Source organism: Notamacropus eugenii, chromosome 5, assembly GCF_028372415.1.
Source record: "Notamacropus eugenii isolate mMacEug1 chromosome 5, mMacEug1.pri_v2, whole genome shotgun sequence".
NCBI classification, from domain to species: Eukaryota; Metazoa; Chordata; class Mammalia; order Diprotodontia; family Macropodidae; genus Notamacropus; species Notamacropus eugenii.
The window spans coordinates 84,408,890-84,429,674 of NC_092876.1; the positions used below are offsets into that span (position 1 = coordinate 84,408,890).

The window sequence follows — 20,785 nt, forward strand, 5'->3', positions numbered from 1 at the left end:
TTTCCACTTCTTTGTTACTACTACTAGTACCACTAAAATTATATTGGTATACTAGAGCCTCTTTTAACTTCTTGGGAGTTAAAATTGGGAGTAAAAAAACCCCTAGTTTCTGGGGAAACTAGGAGTAGTTTCTTTAGATCAAAAGGTCTATTGTATTAGTATATTCCAAATCTAAGATGAATGGACAAATTCACAACTCTACAAATATATTAGTGCCTGCTTTCCCACAATTCCTTCAATACTGATTATTTCCATTATTTATCATCTTTACCAATTTGCCAGATGGGAAATGAAATCTCAGTTGTTCTGACTTGCATTTCTCTAAATGAGTGATTTGAAGCATTCTTTCATGGGGTGGCTAATAGTTTGCAAATACTCTGAGAAATGTCTGTTCCTATTCTATTCTAGGAAATGGTCCTTGGATATTCTGGATACCAAACACTTCGTGGAGATACAACAGCTTCCCCCTTTTATCTTGGCTGATTTTGTAAGTGCAAAAGCTTTTCAATTTCTTACAACCAAACTCATTTTATCTTTTTTGATTGCTTCTATTTCATTTGATTAAGAATTATTTAATGGAAAAACAAAAGAAATTACAAACAAGTTTACTAAGTTGGGTAAAGATCTCATCACAATGCCCTCCAGGCTAGTTTGAGTGGTCCAGCTTTAATTTCAGTCCAGTCTCTCAGATTTCTTGGGCCTTCCAGTGAGGTTCTCTGCTTCTTCCCATTTTGCTGTAGCCTGGGTTCAGAAGCAGCAACTTGTCACGCCAAGAACAGTGTTTTAGTCCTATGAGACCCTCAAGCTTTTGTAGTGATGGTGGTGGAGTGGAATGGCACTAAGAATCACACCATTTGTAGACCATTTACAAACTTTTAACTAAGGTACTGTGAGATTAACTGTCCAAAGACCCTAGAGTAGACATACTGCTGAAGGAACTGAATCATATCAATTTCAATATCCCCATTATAGACAAAACCAGAAGGAAATTGTAGCTAAATGTAAGGAGAATTCATAAGTAAGACTTAGAGAAGCAAATTGGAATTGGTTCGATGCAATGTTCAAAAGGAATATTGTTTCAAGGGATATCTGTCATCTCGTTACAGTATAGACCAAGATTTGCAGAATGATCACACCTTGAAAATGACTGTAGATTATATGCCAACTATTTTCTGCAGATGGTGAAGAGGTAGAGAAATTATTTGAAGAATTCACTAAGGCCCTCCAAATTAAATCAACATACATTCTGACTAATGCAAAACTAGGAATAAGAAAGGCCATAGTAAAATATGTCAGAAAAAATATGGTTCAAGAACAAAAGAGACTAGCAAAAAGCTGTAAACATAAAACCTTCATGTCTTACATCATGAACTCTTCTGCAAAAGAATGATTATGGTGCTAGACAGGACAAGGACCAAACAAAGTCATTTCACCAAGAAAAAAATTATTACTGATATGGAAGTCATGCCCTGAAACACTTGCCTATGCATAGTTAGAACAATGACTTGTCAGAACAAAGGATCAGAATTTGATCCCACCTGAGATTAAGAAATTAAAACTGGACATTATGTGCATCAAAAGTCAACAATTAAATTCATCAACCAATTATTAATTAAATACCTGATATGAATAAGGCATTGTGTGTGTGTGTTTGTCTGTTCTCCAAGAGGACCATGACATCAAGATGATGGCATGACATGTAGTTGACTTTGATTTGAGGGAGGGAGAGCTGTGCAAGGTCACCAACCTCACTTTCTTCTACTAAGGCATCTGGGTTTGGTGGCCTGATATTCATCAGGACAACTGGAGATGACCCAGGAGGCAATGTGAGACCCTGGCCCTTTCACAGTAAGGTCTTATCACAATTTCACTTTGAGTGAGATACATCCATTCAATGAATAGGCTTCTTTAAGTTACTCAAGGGATGGCCCCTTTAATCAAAAAAACAAACAAAACAAAACAAAAAAAACCCCTAAAAAAACTAAAAAGCATTTTCTATAAGTATTACATAATTACCTGTAAGGAATGAAGAGTTTTTTAAAAATTATTTTTAAAAGAAGTTCTAGAGGAAAAAATTAGGAGAATAAAAAGAAGATAGTGAAATAGAAACTATCTAGCTCTCCAAAGTTCCCCAACAAATAAAATAATGCCTCAAAGTAAATTTTAGGGCAGTATAAATCATTAAAAGCCAGGGCAAAATATTCATTAAGCCAAAGACAATTGGGAGGAAGTGAGGAAAGAAAGATATGACCTCCCCAGGTGGTGGTCTGACCTGATTGAAGTACAGATGCCTCTAGACAGTTACTGCAGAGTCAACAAACAACAAACCCTCAGGGCAGCTGTGTTGGGAGAGTCTTAACTTCAGGGGCTTTCATCCCACAAGTAGTATGGGGGTTGAGCACCAGGTAAACTGACCAGATGGGTCACTTTGGTGAGTGTGGTCATAGAAGGGAATGGGTCCTATTGGTTGTGGTCACTAGCAGAAGAGCAGAATCTCTGATTTTAGTTCCAGGGCAGAGGGGTAAGTGGATGCTTGCCATGTGAGGGACCATAGGTAGCAATAACTTTCAGGATGGCAGCAGGGCTGGGGGCCCTCGATGCAACTCAGGGACAGAGAGATATGCCTGACTCACTTACAGACTTACAGACCAAGGTGTGAGCCAGAGTAAAAGGAACCACACAGCCTGGCCATGGATTATAAAATAATGGAAGAACTAAGAGGCCAAAGGTTCCCAGAGAGAGAGAGAGCTAAAAAAAACCATATACACGCAAGCACACACACACACACACACACACACAAAAAAAATCAGGAAAAACACAGCATGCCGGGAAAGCTTCCTGTAAAGCTTCAGAGAAAAATGTAAAATGATCAAAATCCAAAAGTGATAAAAAAATCAAATAAAAGAGGTTAAGGAAAAATTGAGAAAAGAAGTAATAATAATACTGGAATAAGAGTAATACCGGAAAAGAAAATTATGAAAAGAAAGGCAAACAAAAACTTGAAGAAAATAACTCCTTAAAACTTAGAACTGGTATAAACCACTATTGGATGAGAGAAATAAACATTAAAACAACTCTGAGGTACCACCTCAAACCTATCAGACTGGCTAACATGACAAAACAAGAAAATGATAAATGTGGGAGACGTGGGAAAACTGGAACACTAACGCATCGTTGGCGGAGTTAAGAACGGATCCAACCACTCTGGTGAGCAATCTGGAGTTATGCCCAAAGGGCTATAAAACTGTGCATACCCTGTGACCCAGCAACATGACTTGGAGCTCAGTATCCCAAAGAGGTCATAAATGGGAAAAGGACCCACAGGTATAAAAATATTTGTGGTATCTCTTTTTGTAGTGGCAGAGAATTGGAAACTAAGGGGACACCTATCAATTGGGAAATGACTAAATAAGTTGTGGTATACGATTAATGGTTCATAAGAAATGATGAGCAGGCAGACTTCAGAAAGACCTGAAAGACTTGCATGAACTGATGTTGAGTGAAGTGAGCAGAACCAGAAGGTTAATAAACACAATTAACTGCACACTGTGCAATGACTAATCTCAGATCTAAGACAACTCCAAAAGACTCATAATGGAAAATGGTAGGTACTGGGAATACAGAGAAAAAAGAGAACACATGTGACTAAAGTAATTTTAATTCTACTGCAGGGATATAACCTGTTTACAATTGAGTAAATTAAAAGAATTTTTCAAGAGGAAAAATGAGGGGAAAATTGGGAAGATCAAGAAAGCCCTCTCACATGGGATAGCACTGGAAAGGTTCTTTGAAGAAATTAAGGATCTAGGAGTTAAAGGTGAGGAAGGAGTGGAGTCTAGACATAGTAGGACCAACTGGGCAAAGGAAATGGAATATTTGGAGAACCTAGTAGGCCAATTTGATAGAAACTGAGATTGCACAGAGAACAGTATAAAATAGGTTAAAAAAAACAACTGTATTTGGCTTTTAAAGTCAAAATCATGAATTTGCATTTTATTCTAGAGACAATAGGGAATAACTGAAGATTTCTGAGCTAGAGGCATGGGGTCAACATGATCTGATTCATATTATAGTAACACCACTTTGGCATCCAAGAGGGAAATGGGTTTGAGGAGCAATGGATTTTTAGGCTGCTTGAAAGTTGGGATGATCCTACAAGAGTGCGAAAGATCATGAAAAATATTATTAACCCTCAAAAGAGAATCAACCAGTGAAGACTGTGGTAAAAAACAAAATAGTAGGGGTAGTCTCATCATTATAAAGTCATTTTAAGAATAGTTTTTGCTCTTATAGAAGGAAACTGACACACAAGAAAGAAGATAGGTTTTTAAAAACTATTTTCTATAGGATACTGCAATTTTATAATTATGATAGGGATATATAGAATACAAGAATTTATTGTAATCAGTAACTACCAATTATAACAAAGCATTTGATCCAGAAAAGCAAAACATGTCAAAAGTTTCCATCTAACAATGTATCTCCCATGTAAAGCATGTTGATAATAAGACCTTTTGAACTTTCTGTCAATTTTAAACCCCACCAGCATAGTACGTGTGAATGTTCTAATGATAGAAAAAGCATCAACAGTTCAGTGAAGTTAGGGAAAAAATCAGGTTCTTGTTAGCTTGTGCTTTAAAATAAAAACTTAAGGATCTGGTTCTTAACTATAATAAGGAAGGACGGGTGCGTTGGTCATTTGAGATAAATGATGATCTCTGATCAGGAAAAACTGTTGTGAAGCTTAGAAGTAGAAGAAACAAGTGGGATTACATCAGTCCCAAATTTGACAGTCAATGTTACAATCTAGGAAAAACAATCTACCACCTCATTAGTTTAAAGGCATTGTTCTTATGAGCTCCAAAACTCCTTTATCTGATCATAATCTTTTATCATTCCGTTGTTTCTATGCTTTAAGACTCCTCACCTGTGCCTCAATCTTCAGTGTGGCCTCTATTTTCTCTACCTCTCAGTTCTATCCTAAGTCATCACATCCTGCAGTAGCTACACTCTACTCCTTTCTGTGCATCAACACCTTGAGAAACCAGTTCAAAGCTACACTATCCTTTACTCTCCAATCTCTTGCTCATCCATCCCAACTCTAGATTATTCCCACCATCCACCTTCTGCACTCCTATTCACATGCTACTGAATAAAATTGGGGGGAAATCACACAAAAAAATTGGGTCCACAACAAATTTGTAATTTCTAATCTTGTGGGGCCCTAAAAATAACAAAATAATAACACCATACCTAATTAATTTGCCACTGAATTCTACACTGGTTGTTCCTAACCCTTCTCATATCTTCTCAAGCCTCCCACAGTTTACCTTCACCTACTCTCTACTAAAGATCTCACCTCATACTTCATTGAAAACATTGAGGCTATTGTTCTCTTCTCATTTCACAACATTCAAGACATCTTCTCCCAATAGCTTTTCCTTTACTCCTGTAATGAAGAGATGGTCCTTTATGGCAAGGCCATCCCGTCTATGTCCTGTGTTTCTCCAGCAGATGGCCCCCTATCATCCCTACTCTCTCTAGTCTTTAGTCTCTCCCAAATATAGTTGATCTTTCCCTGATAAAGTAAACAAATAAAACCAAACCCTCTCTGACTCCTGCCATCCCCACTTGCTATAGTACTGTATTTATCCTCCTCCCTCTCACCTAAACTACTTGAGAAAGTCAACTACAGTCGGCACTTCCACTTCCTCCCCTCTCATTCTCACATCCTCTGAAATCTGGCTTCCAACCTCATTCAACTGAAATTGCCCTCTCTGTAAGAACCTATCATCTTTGAATTACCTTTTTAATGGCCTTTTCTCAAACCTCAAATTTCTTGACATCTCTACAGCATTTGATGATACTGATTACCTCCTTCTCCTGGCTATTTTCTCTCCTCCAGATCTTCATGACATTATTCTGTTGTGTGTTTGGCATTTAAAACCTTTCATAACCTGGTTGCTTCCTATACCAACCCCTACACACTTGATCATCCAGCCATACCGGCTTGCTTGACAGTCCTCATATACAAATCTTGAACTCACATCTCTGTACCTTTGTGCTGGGTGTCCTATACTTGGAATGCACTTTGTCCTCACCTCAGCATCATAGAATCACTGACTTCCTCTAGATAAATTCCAATGTCATCTCCTGGAGAAAGTCTTTCCCAACTCCCCTGGGTCCTACAGCCTTCCCCTCTTGTTATCTTCCATTTACTCTGTATGTACCTATATATCTATATGTTGAGGCCTGAATTAGAATATAAGCTCCATGAAGGGCAGGAACTATTTGTCTTTCTTTATATCTGCAGCTCTTACTACAATATCTGGTATATCATAAGTAATTCATAAGCAACGCACACACACAAACATAGACAAACACATGTGTCTATATGTATGTTTTTAATGTATGTGTATATATCTCACACACACACACATACACACACACACACACACACTTCCTCCTCCTCCTCCCTCCACTTACTCTCTTAATTTCAAAGAAAAAAGGAAACTTTTAAATACCATCCCCAAGTAGGAAATTTCCTGAACTCTTACCAGCCAAACTACTCTAATCACTGTGTTCTGAACACTATGTGCATCATCCTGACTTCATACCACTGTGCAAAATTCCTGACACACCAACACTGCTATTCTTTTCTTCTGTCTTCCTCACCAAATCCAATCGTCTTTCAAAATGTGGCAATGAGACAGAGTAAAAAAAGTAAAAAGGTAAAAAAACCTGAGTTTTAAACAGGCTTTTTATACTGCCCCAACTTTTTAATGAGTTGTTATGTTTTACTCATTTGTATCTTCCTGGGCGTTTATATCCTCAGAGTTCACTCAGCACAGGATCTGTAGGATCTAATAAAAGTTTATAGACTATTGAGTTGTGTAACCTACTAGCAAGATTCTGTGAGTTTCTTCATCTTTAAAATGTGGATAATATTCGAATTACCTACATCACAGGTCGCTGTGAAAAAAGCACTTTGTAAATGTTCAAATGAGAGCTCATTTAAGACCCAAGTAAATCCATGAAGTCTTTCTAGTCTATTAAAACAAATCGTGACCTTCAGATTAATTCCCACATCACTTATTCATGCCATTCCAATGCAAACAACCAGGAATTACCTTGTACGGTTAGGGCATAAGATTTAGAAAAGAAAGGGTCTGATTCTGTTGAACATACCACCATCCTTCCAGTCACCCAGGTTTGAAACCTCAGGGTTTTCCTCAACCACTCACTCCACATATCTAATCAGTTGCTTGATTTCTTTTTTCTACCTGGATAACATTTCATTATGTGCTTCTCAAAATCAGCCTATTTCATTCAGCCCTTCCATGACCTCTTGCCAGGCCAAATGTATTAGCATAATTGGTTGCCCTCTCAGCTATCTCCCTTTCCAATCCATTCTCTGTATAGCCACTGAAGCTATTTTCCTTAACCGTACGTCTGATTACGTCACTCCCCTAAATCAGTAAAGTCTAGTGGCTCCCTTCTACCTCTCAGAGCCCCTCCACAACCTAGTTTGCCCAGCCCAGCCTGATGTCACATTATTTCCCCTCACACAGACTAAAGTCAAGTCCAAATGATTTTCTGACCATCTTTGATCCATGGTACCCTATCTTTTCTGGGCCTTTGCACTGCACTGGCTGCCTCCCATGCCTAGAAGACACTCCACTGCACTTTTAACTCTCAGAATTCCTAGTTTCCTTCAAAACATGTTCAAATACCACCTTTAAAATGAAGTCTTTCCTCTAGTGACATCGCTCCAAATCGTTTCATATGTATTTTGTATGTATTTTTATATACTACAAACATACATGTGCATGCATTTCCTCCTTGGGCTAGATTAACCAGGTGGCCTAATAAGAGAGTATTGGACTTGGAGTTCAGGCAACTTGAGTTTGAATTCTGATTTAAACTGAACTGATTAAAGAGCTTTTAAAAATTAGTCTGTTTCAATGTAGAAATAAGAAAGCTGGGCTGCAGGGAGGGTAAGAACTTTGCTCATGCACAGAAACAGTCAAAGGTTTAGTGTGGAATTATAATGGCACCAGCTACACATTCATCAAGACATGACTAAGCCTGACACTGCTGGGCCAGGAAAGGTGAAGTGTTTAAGACACTACCATGTTTGCTAAAACACGTCTTACACAACATGTTTATTCTTCACATCACCTCCATTTCCCACAGTAGTGTTACCCCTTTTCCCAGAATGCCATACCTTATAAAAAAGAAGAGAAAGAAAGGGAGAAAAGAGAACTTCCACAAAGTCCACCAGTACACCCCAAAGAGCCTGGAGTCATTATGCAGTACTGCACATCCATGGAACCCCATTTCTACAAAGGAACAGGGGAAGTAGGTTTCTTCTCATGTTACTTAGGCCAAGTTTGGCCCTTCTAATTTCCCAGTATTTTGTTTCAATTATTTAGCTGCTGCTCTTTCCACTTACACTCTTGTAGTTATCGTGAATACTATTCTCCTGGTTCTGTTACTTGTTTGCTTTTCTGCACTCTGTCTTCATCATTCCTAAGTCTTATTCCATTACATGCAGGTACTATTCTTGTTTAGCCATTCTCTCATTAACAGGTATCAATTATAACATTTGTATATGAAATCTAAGATATCAACAGATAGATTTCTATCTCTGACCCACATGAAAAAAGGAGAGTGGAAACATAGTATGGCAAAAAAAAAGCACTCACTGGCTGTAGAAGTTAGAGGCCCTGAGTTCAAATTCCACTTAGGGCACTTAGTAACCCTATGTAGAATTTCAGAGTTGAAAGAAACTTTAAAAATCATCTAGCTGAAGCTCCTCATTTTACATATGAATATAAACTGAGACTTAGAGAGGTAAAATGGTTCAAGGTCAGAGTCAATCAGTGGCAGTGATGGGAATAAAACCAGGTTTTTTGACTTTATAAAGTTCAATGTTCTTTGCAATATACAACTCCATCCCTTAAATTTTTCTCTGTAACTAGATTCTAAATCTGTGAGAGCAGCAATCAACATCATCTTATTCCTTTTATTTTAAAATATATTTTATTGACATATTTATTTTCATATTGCCTAAATGTTTTCCTTTGTTCTTGTCATGAACTATCCCTTATAACAACAAAAAATTTTTTTAAAAAGAAAAAGATGGAGAAAAAAGTATAGGCATACAGGGATCTTTCAAATATCTTATTAATATTATTAACAGTAACAGGAACAAATTCATTTAGATAGTACTTAATAGCCTACGAAATTCTGTTCTCACAATTTTGTGAAGCATCACAAATAGTTTTTTTTATTATTTTTTTTTAATGTTTAACAATCATTGCCATACAATTGAGATTTTATCCCCCCCACACCTACCCCCCACTACCCCCCTCCCTCCCCATGACTGCATACAATTCTGTATAGGTTCTACATATACTTTCCTATTGAGTATATTTTCACTATAGTCATGCTATGTAATCAGACTAAAATAAATGAAAGAAATCATATAACAAATCAAAACATGATACACAAACACACACATACACAAACATGATCTGCTACATTTTGTGAATGACTTCCATATTTCTTTCTCTGAGTGTGGAAGGCATTTTGCCTTGAGAACCACCTTTGGTTTTCGGTTTTTTTTTTTAATAAGAAGTTTTTGCATTATTACAAAATTCCAAGTCCACCAGAAAAAACTCTCACACACTGTGGTCGTTGCTGTGCACAAAGTTCTCCTGGTTCTGCTCCTTTCACTCAGCATCAGGTCATATAAGTCCTTCCAGGCCTCTCTGAAGTCTTCTTGTTCATCATTTCTTATGGCACAATAGTACTCCATTACATTCATATACCATAATTTATTCAGCCATTCCCCAATTGATGGGCATCCCCTTGACTTCCAGTTTTTGGCACCTACATAGAGTGCTGTCATAAATATTTTTGTACATGTGGGACCCTTTCCCATTTTTATGATCTCTTGGGGATACAGTCCTAGTAGCTATATTGCTGGGTGAAAGGGTATGCACATTTTTGTAGCCCTTTGGGCATAGTTCCAAATTGCTCTCCAGAATGGGTGGATGCGCTCGCAGCTCCACCAACAATGAATTAGTGTTCCAACTCTCCCACATCCTCTCCAGCATTTATCATTTTCTTGTTCTGTCATGTTTGCCAATCTTATAGGTGTGATGTGGTACCTCAGAGTTGTTTTGATTTGCATCTCTCTAATCAATAGTGATTTAGAGCATTTTTTCATATGTTTATAGATATCTTTAATTTCTTCCTCTGAAAATTGCCTGTTCATATCCTTTGACCATTTATCAATTGGGGAATGACTTGTATGATTATACATATGAGTCAGTTCTCTATATATTCTAGAAATGAGGCCTTTATCCCTGAGCTTAGCTGTAAAAATTCTTTCCCAATTTACTACATCCCTCTGGATTTTGGTTGCATTGGGTTTGGTTGTGCAAAAACTTCTCAGTTTAATGTAATCAAAGTTATCCATTTTGCATTTCACAATGGTATCTCACAAATAGTTTTTTAAAATTAACAAATGGTAAAGCCTCACACTGTCTCATTTTTTGCTAGTTCATAACAGTATGCATATTTTGAAATCTTTTTCTAATAAGCTTAGACTGATTTATACAAAAATGTCAGATATCCATTTCACAGATGAGGAAGTTGGGTCTCAAACAGGTCAACAGATTTACAGCACAGTAAGAACTTTCAGATATTGTGGCCAAAGAACCCATTGACTTTTCATTGTACTCCCTGTCTACTTATTTCTTTATATTCTTTACATAAATTACCATAGTAGATCGCTCCTTTCCTAGAAGGTAATTAAGAATGTTACTCCTTACCTTTGTGTCTTAATAAACACTAGAAACAAATTCCTTCTCCCTGGGGCCCAAATTCTACAAACTCCACACAAAGCAGGAAAAAAAAAATCTATATACTTACAACACGATAAAACTTGCCATGATTATCATAACTGCTTTTTTAAAAGCCACAAACTTTTGAAACCCACTTGTTATATATTGACTAAGTTAGAAAATATCAGCTTTTTGCAAAACACTTCCTTACAGTAGTTTTACATTGTTTCCCTTCTCATCTGTTTAAAATTAAAGGATGACATTATAGTAATCTATTTGAAACTATTCAATTAAACTTCTTAAGTTGTTTGTATCCTTTATATATAGGTAAGGTAAACCCATTACTAGGCACATATCCCAGGGGAGTCCAGGACAGAAAAAAAAAAGTCCAATACTGTATCTACCAAAATATTCAAAGCAGCACTCTGTGGTAACAACAATCTGGGAAGCACAATGGGTACTCATCAACTGGGGAACAGCTGGAAAAGTTGTGTGAATGTAAATAAACAGGAAGATTTACATGATCTAACATAAAGTAAAATAAGTACAGCAAAGAGAGTAATATATTAAATGAATACAGCCTTATAAATGAAAAGATTACTAAAAGAAACTTGAACTCTTACATAATGAAAATACCAAGGAAAAGATAACTAAACATAATTCCTCCCTTGTGGCAGAAAAGTGGATATCTAGTAGAGAAAAATAATGTGTATAATATCAGACTTCGTTTCTGCATTGGGTGTTTCTATTTAAAAGCTTTTCATTGTCACTATGGAAGATTCAATGGGGATTAACTAACAAAGACAAAAGGGAGTAAATAAAATGAAAGCTTAGACTAGATGAGCTTTAAGACAATTTTCCCTCTAAATTTGTGAATTATGACAGGACAGTTCAACACAGTAGTTACATTATTTCTTTATTTGCAAGAGCATTTAGAATATATTCCATCTCTTGGAAAATGGTGAGGTCATTCTATCTCAAAAGTTATGTATAAATCTTATATGTTACCATAGTAACTAGATACTTGAGAAGAACAACATACTTCTTCCATTTGAATATGGAAATATATTTAATTTTCATTATTATTAGAATCTATGAATATAGGCCTCATTTTTAATTAAGTACAATATTCAATTAAAGGAGTTGAGGAAAAATACAAAGTCAGACTAGTAATATGTTTTATGGAAGTCATCCCAACAAAATATTCTGCAACAAGATTTGACATTAAGCAAAGATACTGAGCAATCCCTTCTAAAATAAGGGAAAGTATATACATGCACAAAAAGAAGTTGAACTTTAACAGAGGTTTATAACTGAATTGTTAAAAACTGATGAACAAAAGAATTTAGTGAAGAATATATTTATTTACCTGGATTAGAAAAGAAGCACAAATTGCTTTCTTTTCTTTTTTCAAAATCCCTTGTATTTAAAGATTAGTTGCCACTTTTTTTGACCAAGAGCTCTCTATTGACTAAAATCTCAACTTGGATAGAAACAAGAAATAAAATGCCATTTCTCTCCTTTTTTCAAGCAGGGTATGGACTGAGGCTCTTTACTATTTGTGAGTAATACCCCTGCCCTAGCCTTTTCTTCCACCATCTCTTTTTAGAAACTCTTGCTCTAGGAACAGCATTTTCTTAACTGAAAGACCCCTCTCAGAAGGTATATGTAGCTTAGATCTAATCTTTATTGTTCAATGTACTTGCACTGGCCAAGACTATGCCAGAAAATCATTAATGCCCTAGTTTTACTTTGCCAAAGGTGAGAAAACTAAAAAAAAAACAAAAAAAAAAAAGAAATGGAACCATGGCCCCAAATGAGAGATGATTAAGTGAACATGTAGAAAAGGAAAGAGTAATCACAAAGAGGCAGAATAACTTCATCAAAAAGATCACATCAGATTAACTTCACTTCTTTTTTTGACAAGGTCGTAAAACTGGTACGCCAAGGAGTGCTGTAGATGTAGTTTACCTGGATTTCAGTTCGCTAATTTTGATCAATTCCTACTTTTTTTGTGGAAAATATGAGAGATATGGGTAATAAGATGACCAGAGTTAGATGGATGGGAAACAAGTAAATAATGTGATTAATGGTATGATGTCAACTTGCAAGCAAGGTTCCAACAGGGTGTCCCAAGGCTCCATGTTTGTCTTGGCTCTATTTAATATTTTTATCAGAGAGAAGGAGGGAGGGAAGATGGGAAAGAATAAAGAGAGAAAGGAAGCCAGAGAGGAAGGGAAGAAAAGATGGCAGAAAAGAAGGAAGGAGGAAGAGAAGAAGGCAGGATGAAAGGGAGAGAAAGGGAAGGAAAAAACAGGATGGAATGAGGGATAAAGGGAAGAAGGAAGGATTTATTAAGTACCTACTACAGAGTGCCAGGCACAACACTAAGTGCTTTACAAATATCTCATTTGAACCTCACAACAACGCAGAAAGGTAGGCATGTATTTATTCCCACTTTACAGTTGAGAAAATTGAAGCAAAGAGAGGTTAGATGACTTGCACAGGATCACATAACTATTAAATGTCTGAGGTTAGATAATAATAATAATGATGGCTAACATTTATAGAGCACTTACTTTGCGCCAAGCACTGTGCAAAGTGCTTTACAAATTCTATCTCATTTGATCCCCACAATAACCCTGTGTTATTATTATTATCATGTTACAGATGAGGGAACTGAGGGAAACAGAAGTTAAGTGACTTACCCAGTGTCACAAAGCTAGTAAGTGACTAAGGCTAAATCTGAGCTCAGATCTTCTTGACTTCAGGCCCAGTGCCCTATCTATTCCACAACCTAACTTCCTCAAAACTTATGTTTATCAGATTTGGAGATGAGGCAAAGCTAGGAGGAATAGTTAACATGCTAGATACCACTCAAGATTAGAAAAGATCTTTGTAGGTTAGATAACTGGAATGAAACTAATAAATGTAAAGTTCTCACACGGGTTCAAAAAACCAACTTCAGAAGTACAAGATGAAAGAAGTATGACTAGACAACAGCTGATGCTTCGAGGAATAAAGTGATAGTCTAACTATCCTCTGTCTTGGTCCTACTACATATAGAGTGCTACAGACAGTTATCAGGGACAAATTTCAAGAAGAATACTGATAAACTGGAGGAGAGTGCACAGACAGGAATAACCAAGGTACTGAAAGCCTTTTATTCGCCATATTGGCCCTTTGACTGAATCCAAACTTCACAGAACAAATACTCTTAATAAAAGGATTTGTTCTGTAAAACTTGGACTCAGTCAAAAAGCTGCATGTGGCCTTGAGATTGCAGCTTCCCCATCCCTGATCTAGGATGTTCAGGGAAGACCTGAGGACATATATGCATACTATCTTCAAGTCCTTGAGGGAGTGTCACCTCAAATAGGAATTAAACTATAGGGCAGAATTAAGAACGAGTTCAAAGTACAAGAAAAAGAAATTTGAAGCTTGATGTAAAGAGGTAACTTTCCAACAATCAGAACTTTAGCAAGATGAAACAGGATGGTTTGGAGAGGCAATAGTTAATCAAGTATTATTGGATATGCAATAACAGAGATTCTTTCCAGGTATGGGTCAGACTAGATGGTCAGTGAAGTCCCTTCCCTATGTGAATTTCTGTGCCTCTATGACCATAACTCTTTGTTTAATCATGCTACTTACTATCTTTAGGTTGTGAGGAATCAGAATTTATGTTTTCAATCACAGTTTTGGTTTACTTTTTTTTTTTTTTAAAGAAAGAACAAGTGAATCTTTATAGGCAATTTTCTAGAGTAAAATACATTTTTATAGTCACACATCTGAGCAAATTATACAAAGCCAATAAGAACATGTTGTTTTTGCTGCTTATTGGTTTCACAAAAGGATTTGACTAAGAATAAAATGCAACCAAGAAGGATCTCTTCAAACAAGATATCTTGCACATACACTGAAATCTTACACAGCTCCATGGGAGACATAGCAACAGGGATAGCCTTAATGAGTAAAAATCCACCAACTATGGAAATCAAGTGAGATATTTAAACAAGGAGGTATATTTACCAAAAATTTTCAAGTCAGTATCATGACATGACATAACAAAGTAAGATACAAACAAAAAAGGAAAAGACTTTACAAATGCTCCTAATTTGAAAAAGACATTGTAATAACTGAGCCTCAAAATACTATAGTCTTCTAGGTGAAATCCTATGCATTTTAAGTAATTTAACCATTGACATTAAAAAAACAAAGCAGATGAAAAACAGAAATAGCTCAGGTTATGCCATTCAACTGAGGCAGCTAGGTCTGTACAGTGGATAAAGTACCAAACCTGGAGTCAAGAAGATCTGAATTCAAATCTGCCTTCAAACACTTACTAGTTGGGTGACCCTGAACAAGTAAGTCACTTAACCCTGGTTTTCCTCAGTTGCTCATCTATAAAATAAACTGGAGAATAAAATGGCAAAGCACTCTGGTATCTTTGCCAAGAAAACCTCAAGGGTCACAAATAGTCAGACACAACTGAAATGACCAAACAACATGCCAAACTGCCAGTCTGCCAAACTAGTTCAAGTAAGGTGTTGTAAGAAATGTTAAAGAGGATAGTTTCAGAAAAACCTGGGAAGATTTATATGAACTGTTAAAAAGTGAAGTGAGCAGAAACAGAAGAATAATGTACACAGTAAGAGCAATACTGTAAAGATAATCAACTGTGAAAGTCATTTAGCTACTCTGATCAACTCGATGTACCAACTCCAAAGGACTTCAGTGCAGATTGAAGCATTTTTTTCACATTCTTTATTTTTCTTGCTTATTCTTCCTAAAACATGGCTATTGAAGAAATATATTTTATATGATCATACACACACACACACACACACACACACATGCACACGTAAAGGGTATCATATTTCTTGCCTTCTTAATAGCTGGGAGAGAAAATGGAAGAATGGAGAGAATTTGGAAAATGAAATAAAATTTTTAAATTAAAAAATAATTAAGTCTATGGATATGTATATGTACTCTAAAGTAAGAACACCACAAATGCAATTATCTGGGTAATGAATTAGGCTGAAATACATTTAGGAAATTATGCAGTCCTTTTGATGACCCAAAGTGACTGTCACAGCAAAAATACTAAAGGCAACATGCTTATACAAGGTAAACAGCACAACTCTGGAATCAGAGGACTTGCATTTAAATGCCACCCCTGACACTTACTCTGTGCATGATCATGAGCAAGTCACTTAATATTAGCAGGATCTCAGTTTACTCCTCTATAAATGAAAGGAGTAGACAGATGATCTTTGAGGAAACTTCAAGCTCTGGATCTATAATCTTTAACCTATATCGTCTTCCAGTGATGCTATGTTAATTATAGAATATAAGAATTCTACCAAAACTCAAAAATTACATTTACATTGTAAAGACACATAGGCTGCAGCATGCAACCAAGAACTTATACAAGAGGAATAATATAAGTCATTATCAAGAATGTATTTGACCAAAACAGGACTATTCATGTTAAGGGAGAATAAGATCAAATCAGATGACAAAGATAAAACACTTTGCAAACTTTTAACTGTTACATAAATACTATCTTTTAACCATCATTAGTAGTATTAATCAGAAATAACAGGTGGAGAGGCTCAGTGGTACACTGAAATCTAAAAGGAAAGCCTCCAATCCACCAAACTGATCTTTTATGGAGGATTTTTGGGAAAAGACTGTTGAAAATGGGATAGGAGGAAACCTTGTGAAGAGAAGGGCAATGTATAGTTACAATAAGATTAAACATAGCAATGAAATCATGACTCCATCAAAATAACAAATTAAGAATAATATGAGGCGTATATATGTGCACATATATGCCTGTTAGGGTAAACTCATTGTCTGACTAACAAGCTTTTAAAATTCTCATGTTATTTTCTTCTAAGTCACTTGATGCTCACCAAACTAGAACAATTTCATGCTAAAAGATGGCACATATTGTCCACCACTATAGGTGGTGGAGCAAACAAAACAACAGCATTATCAAATACCAAATATCAAAATCTCTTCAAATTTTATTTTTTCTTTATAAGTTTCTAGGCAAATAATAGCAAGAGATTTCTGAATAGTTACTTCTCTGTTAAGTAATAAAGAATGATATGCTCAACGAAACACCAACAAAAAGTACATATCAATAGTATTACTCTAAAAGAAAAGAGGGTCAGGAAATGAGGAGAACGAGAACACAAATTGATCCAAAGGAAAAAAAAACCAAAGACATATTACCTTCTTTCTGCAGAGAAAAGAAAACTGGATGCTATAACCCCACTTGTGTTTCTTTGCTAATTTACCAATATATGTGTTTAGACCTCTAGAGGCAGCTAATGGTGAAGAGAAAAGAGCACTGAGTTGGGAGTCAGGAAAACCTAATTTCAAATCTGGCCTCAGGCTCTTAACTAGCTGTATCACTCTGGGAAAGTCCCTTAAGCCTCTCTGTGCCTCAGTCTCCTCAACTGTAAAATGGAGATAATAATAGTACCTACCTCCTAAGGCTGTTGTGAGGATCAAAGGAAATAAAATTTGTAAATGGCTTAGCATAACGCCTGGCACTTATTCCTTTCTTTCCCTTCCCACCCCACTTCCTACCTCCCACCCCCATCCCTACATCAATTAGAGAAATAAGTGTTTTAAGTCATTTCAAACCCAATACCAAGAACTACCTCATGGAATTAATCAAATTATTTTGTGAAATAAAAAAATAAAGAGGAAATGCTTACTTGAGCAGTGTCAGGCTCATCTTTAATTTTGTCTAGAAGTCCTGGCTGTGGGGCCATTGCTTTGTCATATTCATCATCCAAAGGTTCTTCTTTAATTCTAATATTTGGTGCAAAGGAATTCCCCAGTTCTGGACCAATAGATTCTTTACTGGGGAATGAATAGCTTGATTCCTAAAAGATAATATAAAACATTAATGAAAATTTACATTTAAATATTAAGTTTATCTAATTTTCTCACCCACAGCAAAACTCACTAGGAAAAAAAGAATTAACTGTATGGCTACTTAGGAAGTTCCCTATACCTAAGAGTAATGGTTCTATGTAACTCTGAATACAAACAAAATAAAAATAAAGCAGCTACGAATGTAAGTTTCTTAGAACCTCTCTCAAGATAATTTTAGCCAAACAAACAGGCAAACATAAAAGAAATCAGCACTTGACCTGACAAGCTAAATCAATTATTTTGTTAGGAAGAGATGTGAATACAGCAACCTTTTGACAAGAGTTATGTCACATTGATAGCTATCTGTATACACATTGAAAACTTACCCTGAAGTTTGTTTCTGGGGTTTGTGGTAATTGGGTATGTAATGTTTCCTCAACTTGATTAGCTACTGGAAAAAACAAATGTGTATATAAATATAATTCTTGTAAGAAGCGATTTGGAAGGGTAACAATTATTCATTAGTTCCCCTTTTCAGCAAGATATTCAAGCTGAAGTAGGTAAAAACCCCAAAGGTAAGTTGATTCAAGGCCCTCTACAAGCTGGTGCCTTTCAAACAACTCCCATTACTCCCCCCAATACCAACCCTCCACTCATGTCACAAAGCTTTCCTTCCTGTCCTCTGAATTTTCATTACTTTCCCACCTCTAGAGGGCTGCTTTTGATCCAACCATTTGCCCCATCCACCAGAACATTTTACTATTTGAACTTATTAACTTTTTGAAGAGTAAATTCAACTACTGCTACCTTAAACTGTTATTTAATATTGAATAATTAAATCTTTTTTTAATCTTTCCTGTTTACTAGATAAGACTGTCTTTGTAATTCCTAAAGCATACAGCAAATTGCCTTACATATAGTAGGTTCTCGATAAATGTTCATTAAATTTTCCCAACTATTCAGTTCCTTGAGACCTGAGACTTAAAACTTTCTCTGTATCTGCAGCGTCAATTACAGTGCCTGAAACATAACAGGCATTTAATAAATGTTTGTTACCTGATTCAATTAGATTAACTCTAGTAAGACTCTGCCTTAGTAATGTCACCCTGTCACAAAAACACTGAGAATTTTCCTTCTGAATTCAATGTACTTTAATTTCTTACAGAATTTCATTTTTTTTAGCATTTCTTTTCCTTCCAAGAGACGAAGCACTCCTACCATGAAAACCTTGTTTATTCAGACCATTAATCCTGAATGTGATAATTCCAACATGAAAAATACAACCCTAAAGAATTTAACAAAATATGAAATGTGAAGAATACTTTAATATAATCCTTCCCTCTTTAATAATTACACATGATCCTTATCTGTTCATCAAGGCACTTCTGACAAGATTTCTCTACTTTAACATACTTTTATAAACCATTCTTTTATATGTACTTAAAATAATAAACATACTATAAAATATGAATTCAGACTTTTTACTTTCAGTTCATTTGAATCAATGAGATCTAACTGTACTTCACCACACTTGCTGTCTGCTGCATAACCAATCAAAGCCTCACTCATTTTTGTGTCGTCTCTTTTAGAAGAGAAGCTTTTGGAAGCCCAGAAACACATTTTTCAGTATGTCCAAATATAGTACCCAATATACTATGTATGCCTTATAGATGTTATTAAATACAGATCATCCTCAGACCTTTCATATTCCTGGATGCTGCTCCACAGATGCTATCCAGTTTCAATAATTTCCTGGATATCAAAGTCCTGTTAAAATATCATTACTAGATATGAATATTGGGAAAAGATGTAATGTGGTTAAATAAGAAGCCTATCAAAGAACATTTCTCTAAATAAGAGGAAACTGATCTTAATCAGCTTAAGACTAAGCTAATAAACAGGCAACAGCTATTAGCAGTTCATTAAACAACCCATTTGTAATTTTTTTTGGGGGGGGGAGGGGAGAAGGCAAGGCAAGTGGGGTTAAGTGACTTGCCCAAGGTCACACAGCTAGTAAGTGTCAAGTGTCTGAGGCTGGATTTGAACTCAGGTCCTCCTGACTCCAGGGCCAGTGCTCTGTTCACCTAGCTATTCCCATATTTGTACTTCTATGATAATAGACACTCATTTTTGAGTTTGAAAATTAACTGTTTTCATGAGTATTATTCAATTAAAGATATATAATATTTCTTGCTAAGAAATATCTATGGAATTCACACATACAAAAAATTTCCTGCACATTATCTCTTATTAATGAGCTCAGAGTAATAAAAATATGGTACAATGGAAAAAGCACTGTCTAGGGTAAGGTAAGTTTTGGATTTGATTCCAGGCTCTAACCTTTATCAGTCATATGACCCTGAGCATAAGTCGTATAGTCTCAGTTTCTTCACCTGTAAAATGGGGATAATAATATCTATACTACGCACCTTAGGGGCTTGTGAAAAAAATCACTTTGTAAACCAAAAAGTACTACATAAATGTGAGCCATTTTTATTTCAAGTAGAGAGTCCCGAGTTTAAGGAACAAAAGATTATAATTAACAATGCAGGTCAAAATAAGATTCTAATTAAAGAATTTGGTAAAATCTTATTCATTATAATTTCATCTTTAGTCATAACATAAACATAACTAGGTCTTGTTTTCATTTTTTCCCCAAAAGTAATGATAACCTAGAGCTAATTTATCAAATATTTGTTCATGTCTATAGACAGTCAACAAATAATCAACTTGAAAATGTGTTTGGCAACTAAATAGTAACAGATGAAACTTCCCTAAATAGAAGAAAAAAATTTTGAACAATGAAGTTCAATCAAACTTCATGTTTTAATGGTCAAACAAAATGCAACAAGTAATTTGTAACTTTCTGCCTTTCCATGCAAAGCTGGAGAAGAGGGAAAAAGAAATGGTGATTAACAGTATTTTTCAACACAGACCACATAGAACATAACTGGTTATCTTGCAAAGAACAAGGATAAGACAAAAAGAGCATGCCTTCATAAAATTCAATTGGCCATTTCAACCTTAAG

At 35.8% G+C, this 20,785-nt stretch overlaps 1 protein-coding gene across 7 annotated transcripts in view; it reads right to left on the reverse strand.

Moving 5' to 3' along the window:
* LOC140504754 (zinc finger MYM-type protein 4) overlaps positions 1-20,785 on the reverse strand; it is a 138,112-nt gene that overhangs the window by 57,770 nt on the left and 59,557 nt on the right. For 3 of the 7 annotated variants that reach the window (XM_072610083.1, XM_072610085.1, XM_072610084.1), the window contains exons 4-5: positions 18,143-18,207; positions 17,594-17,764 (exon numbers count right to left, since the gene is read on the reverse strand). In XM_072610083.1, the coding sequence (XP_072466184.1) occupies positions 17,594-17,764; positions 18,143-18,207 (236 nt within the window). Of the gene's footprint in view, positions 1-17,593; positions 17,765-18,142; positions 18,208-19,455; positions 19,524-20,785 lie in introns of those variants that run through there. The other 4 variants (XM_072610087.1, XM_072610088.1, XM_072610082.1 and 1 more) reach the window with 4 other exon arrangements.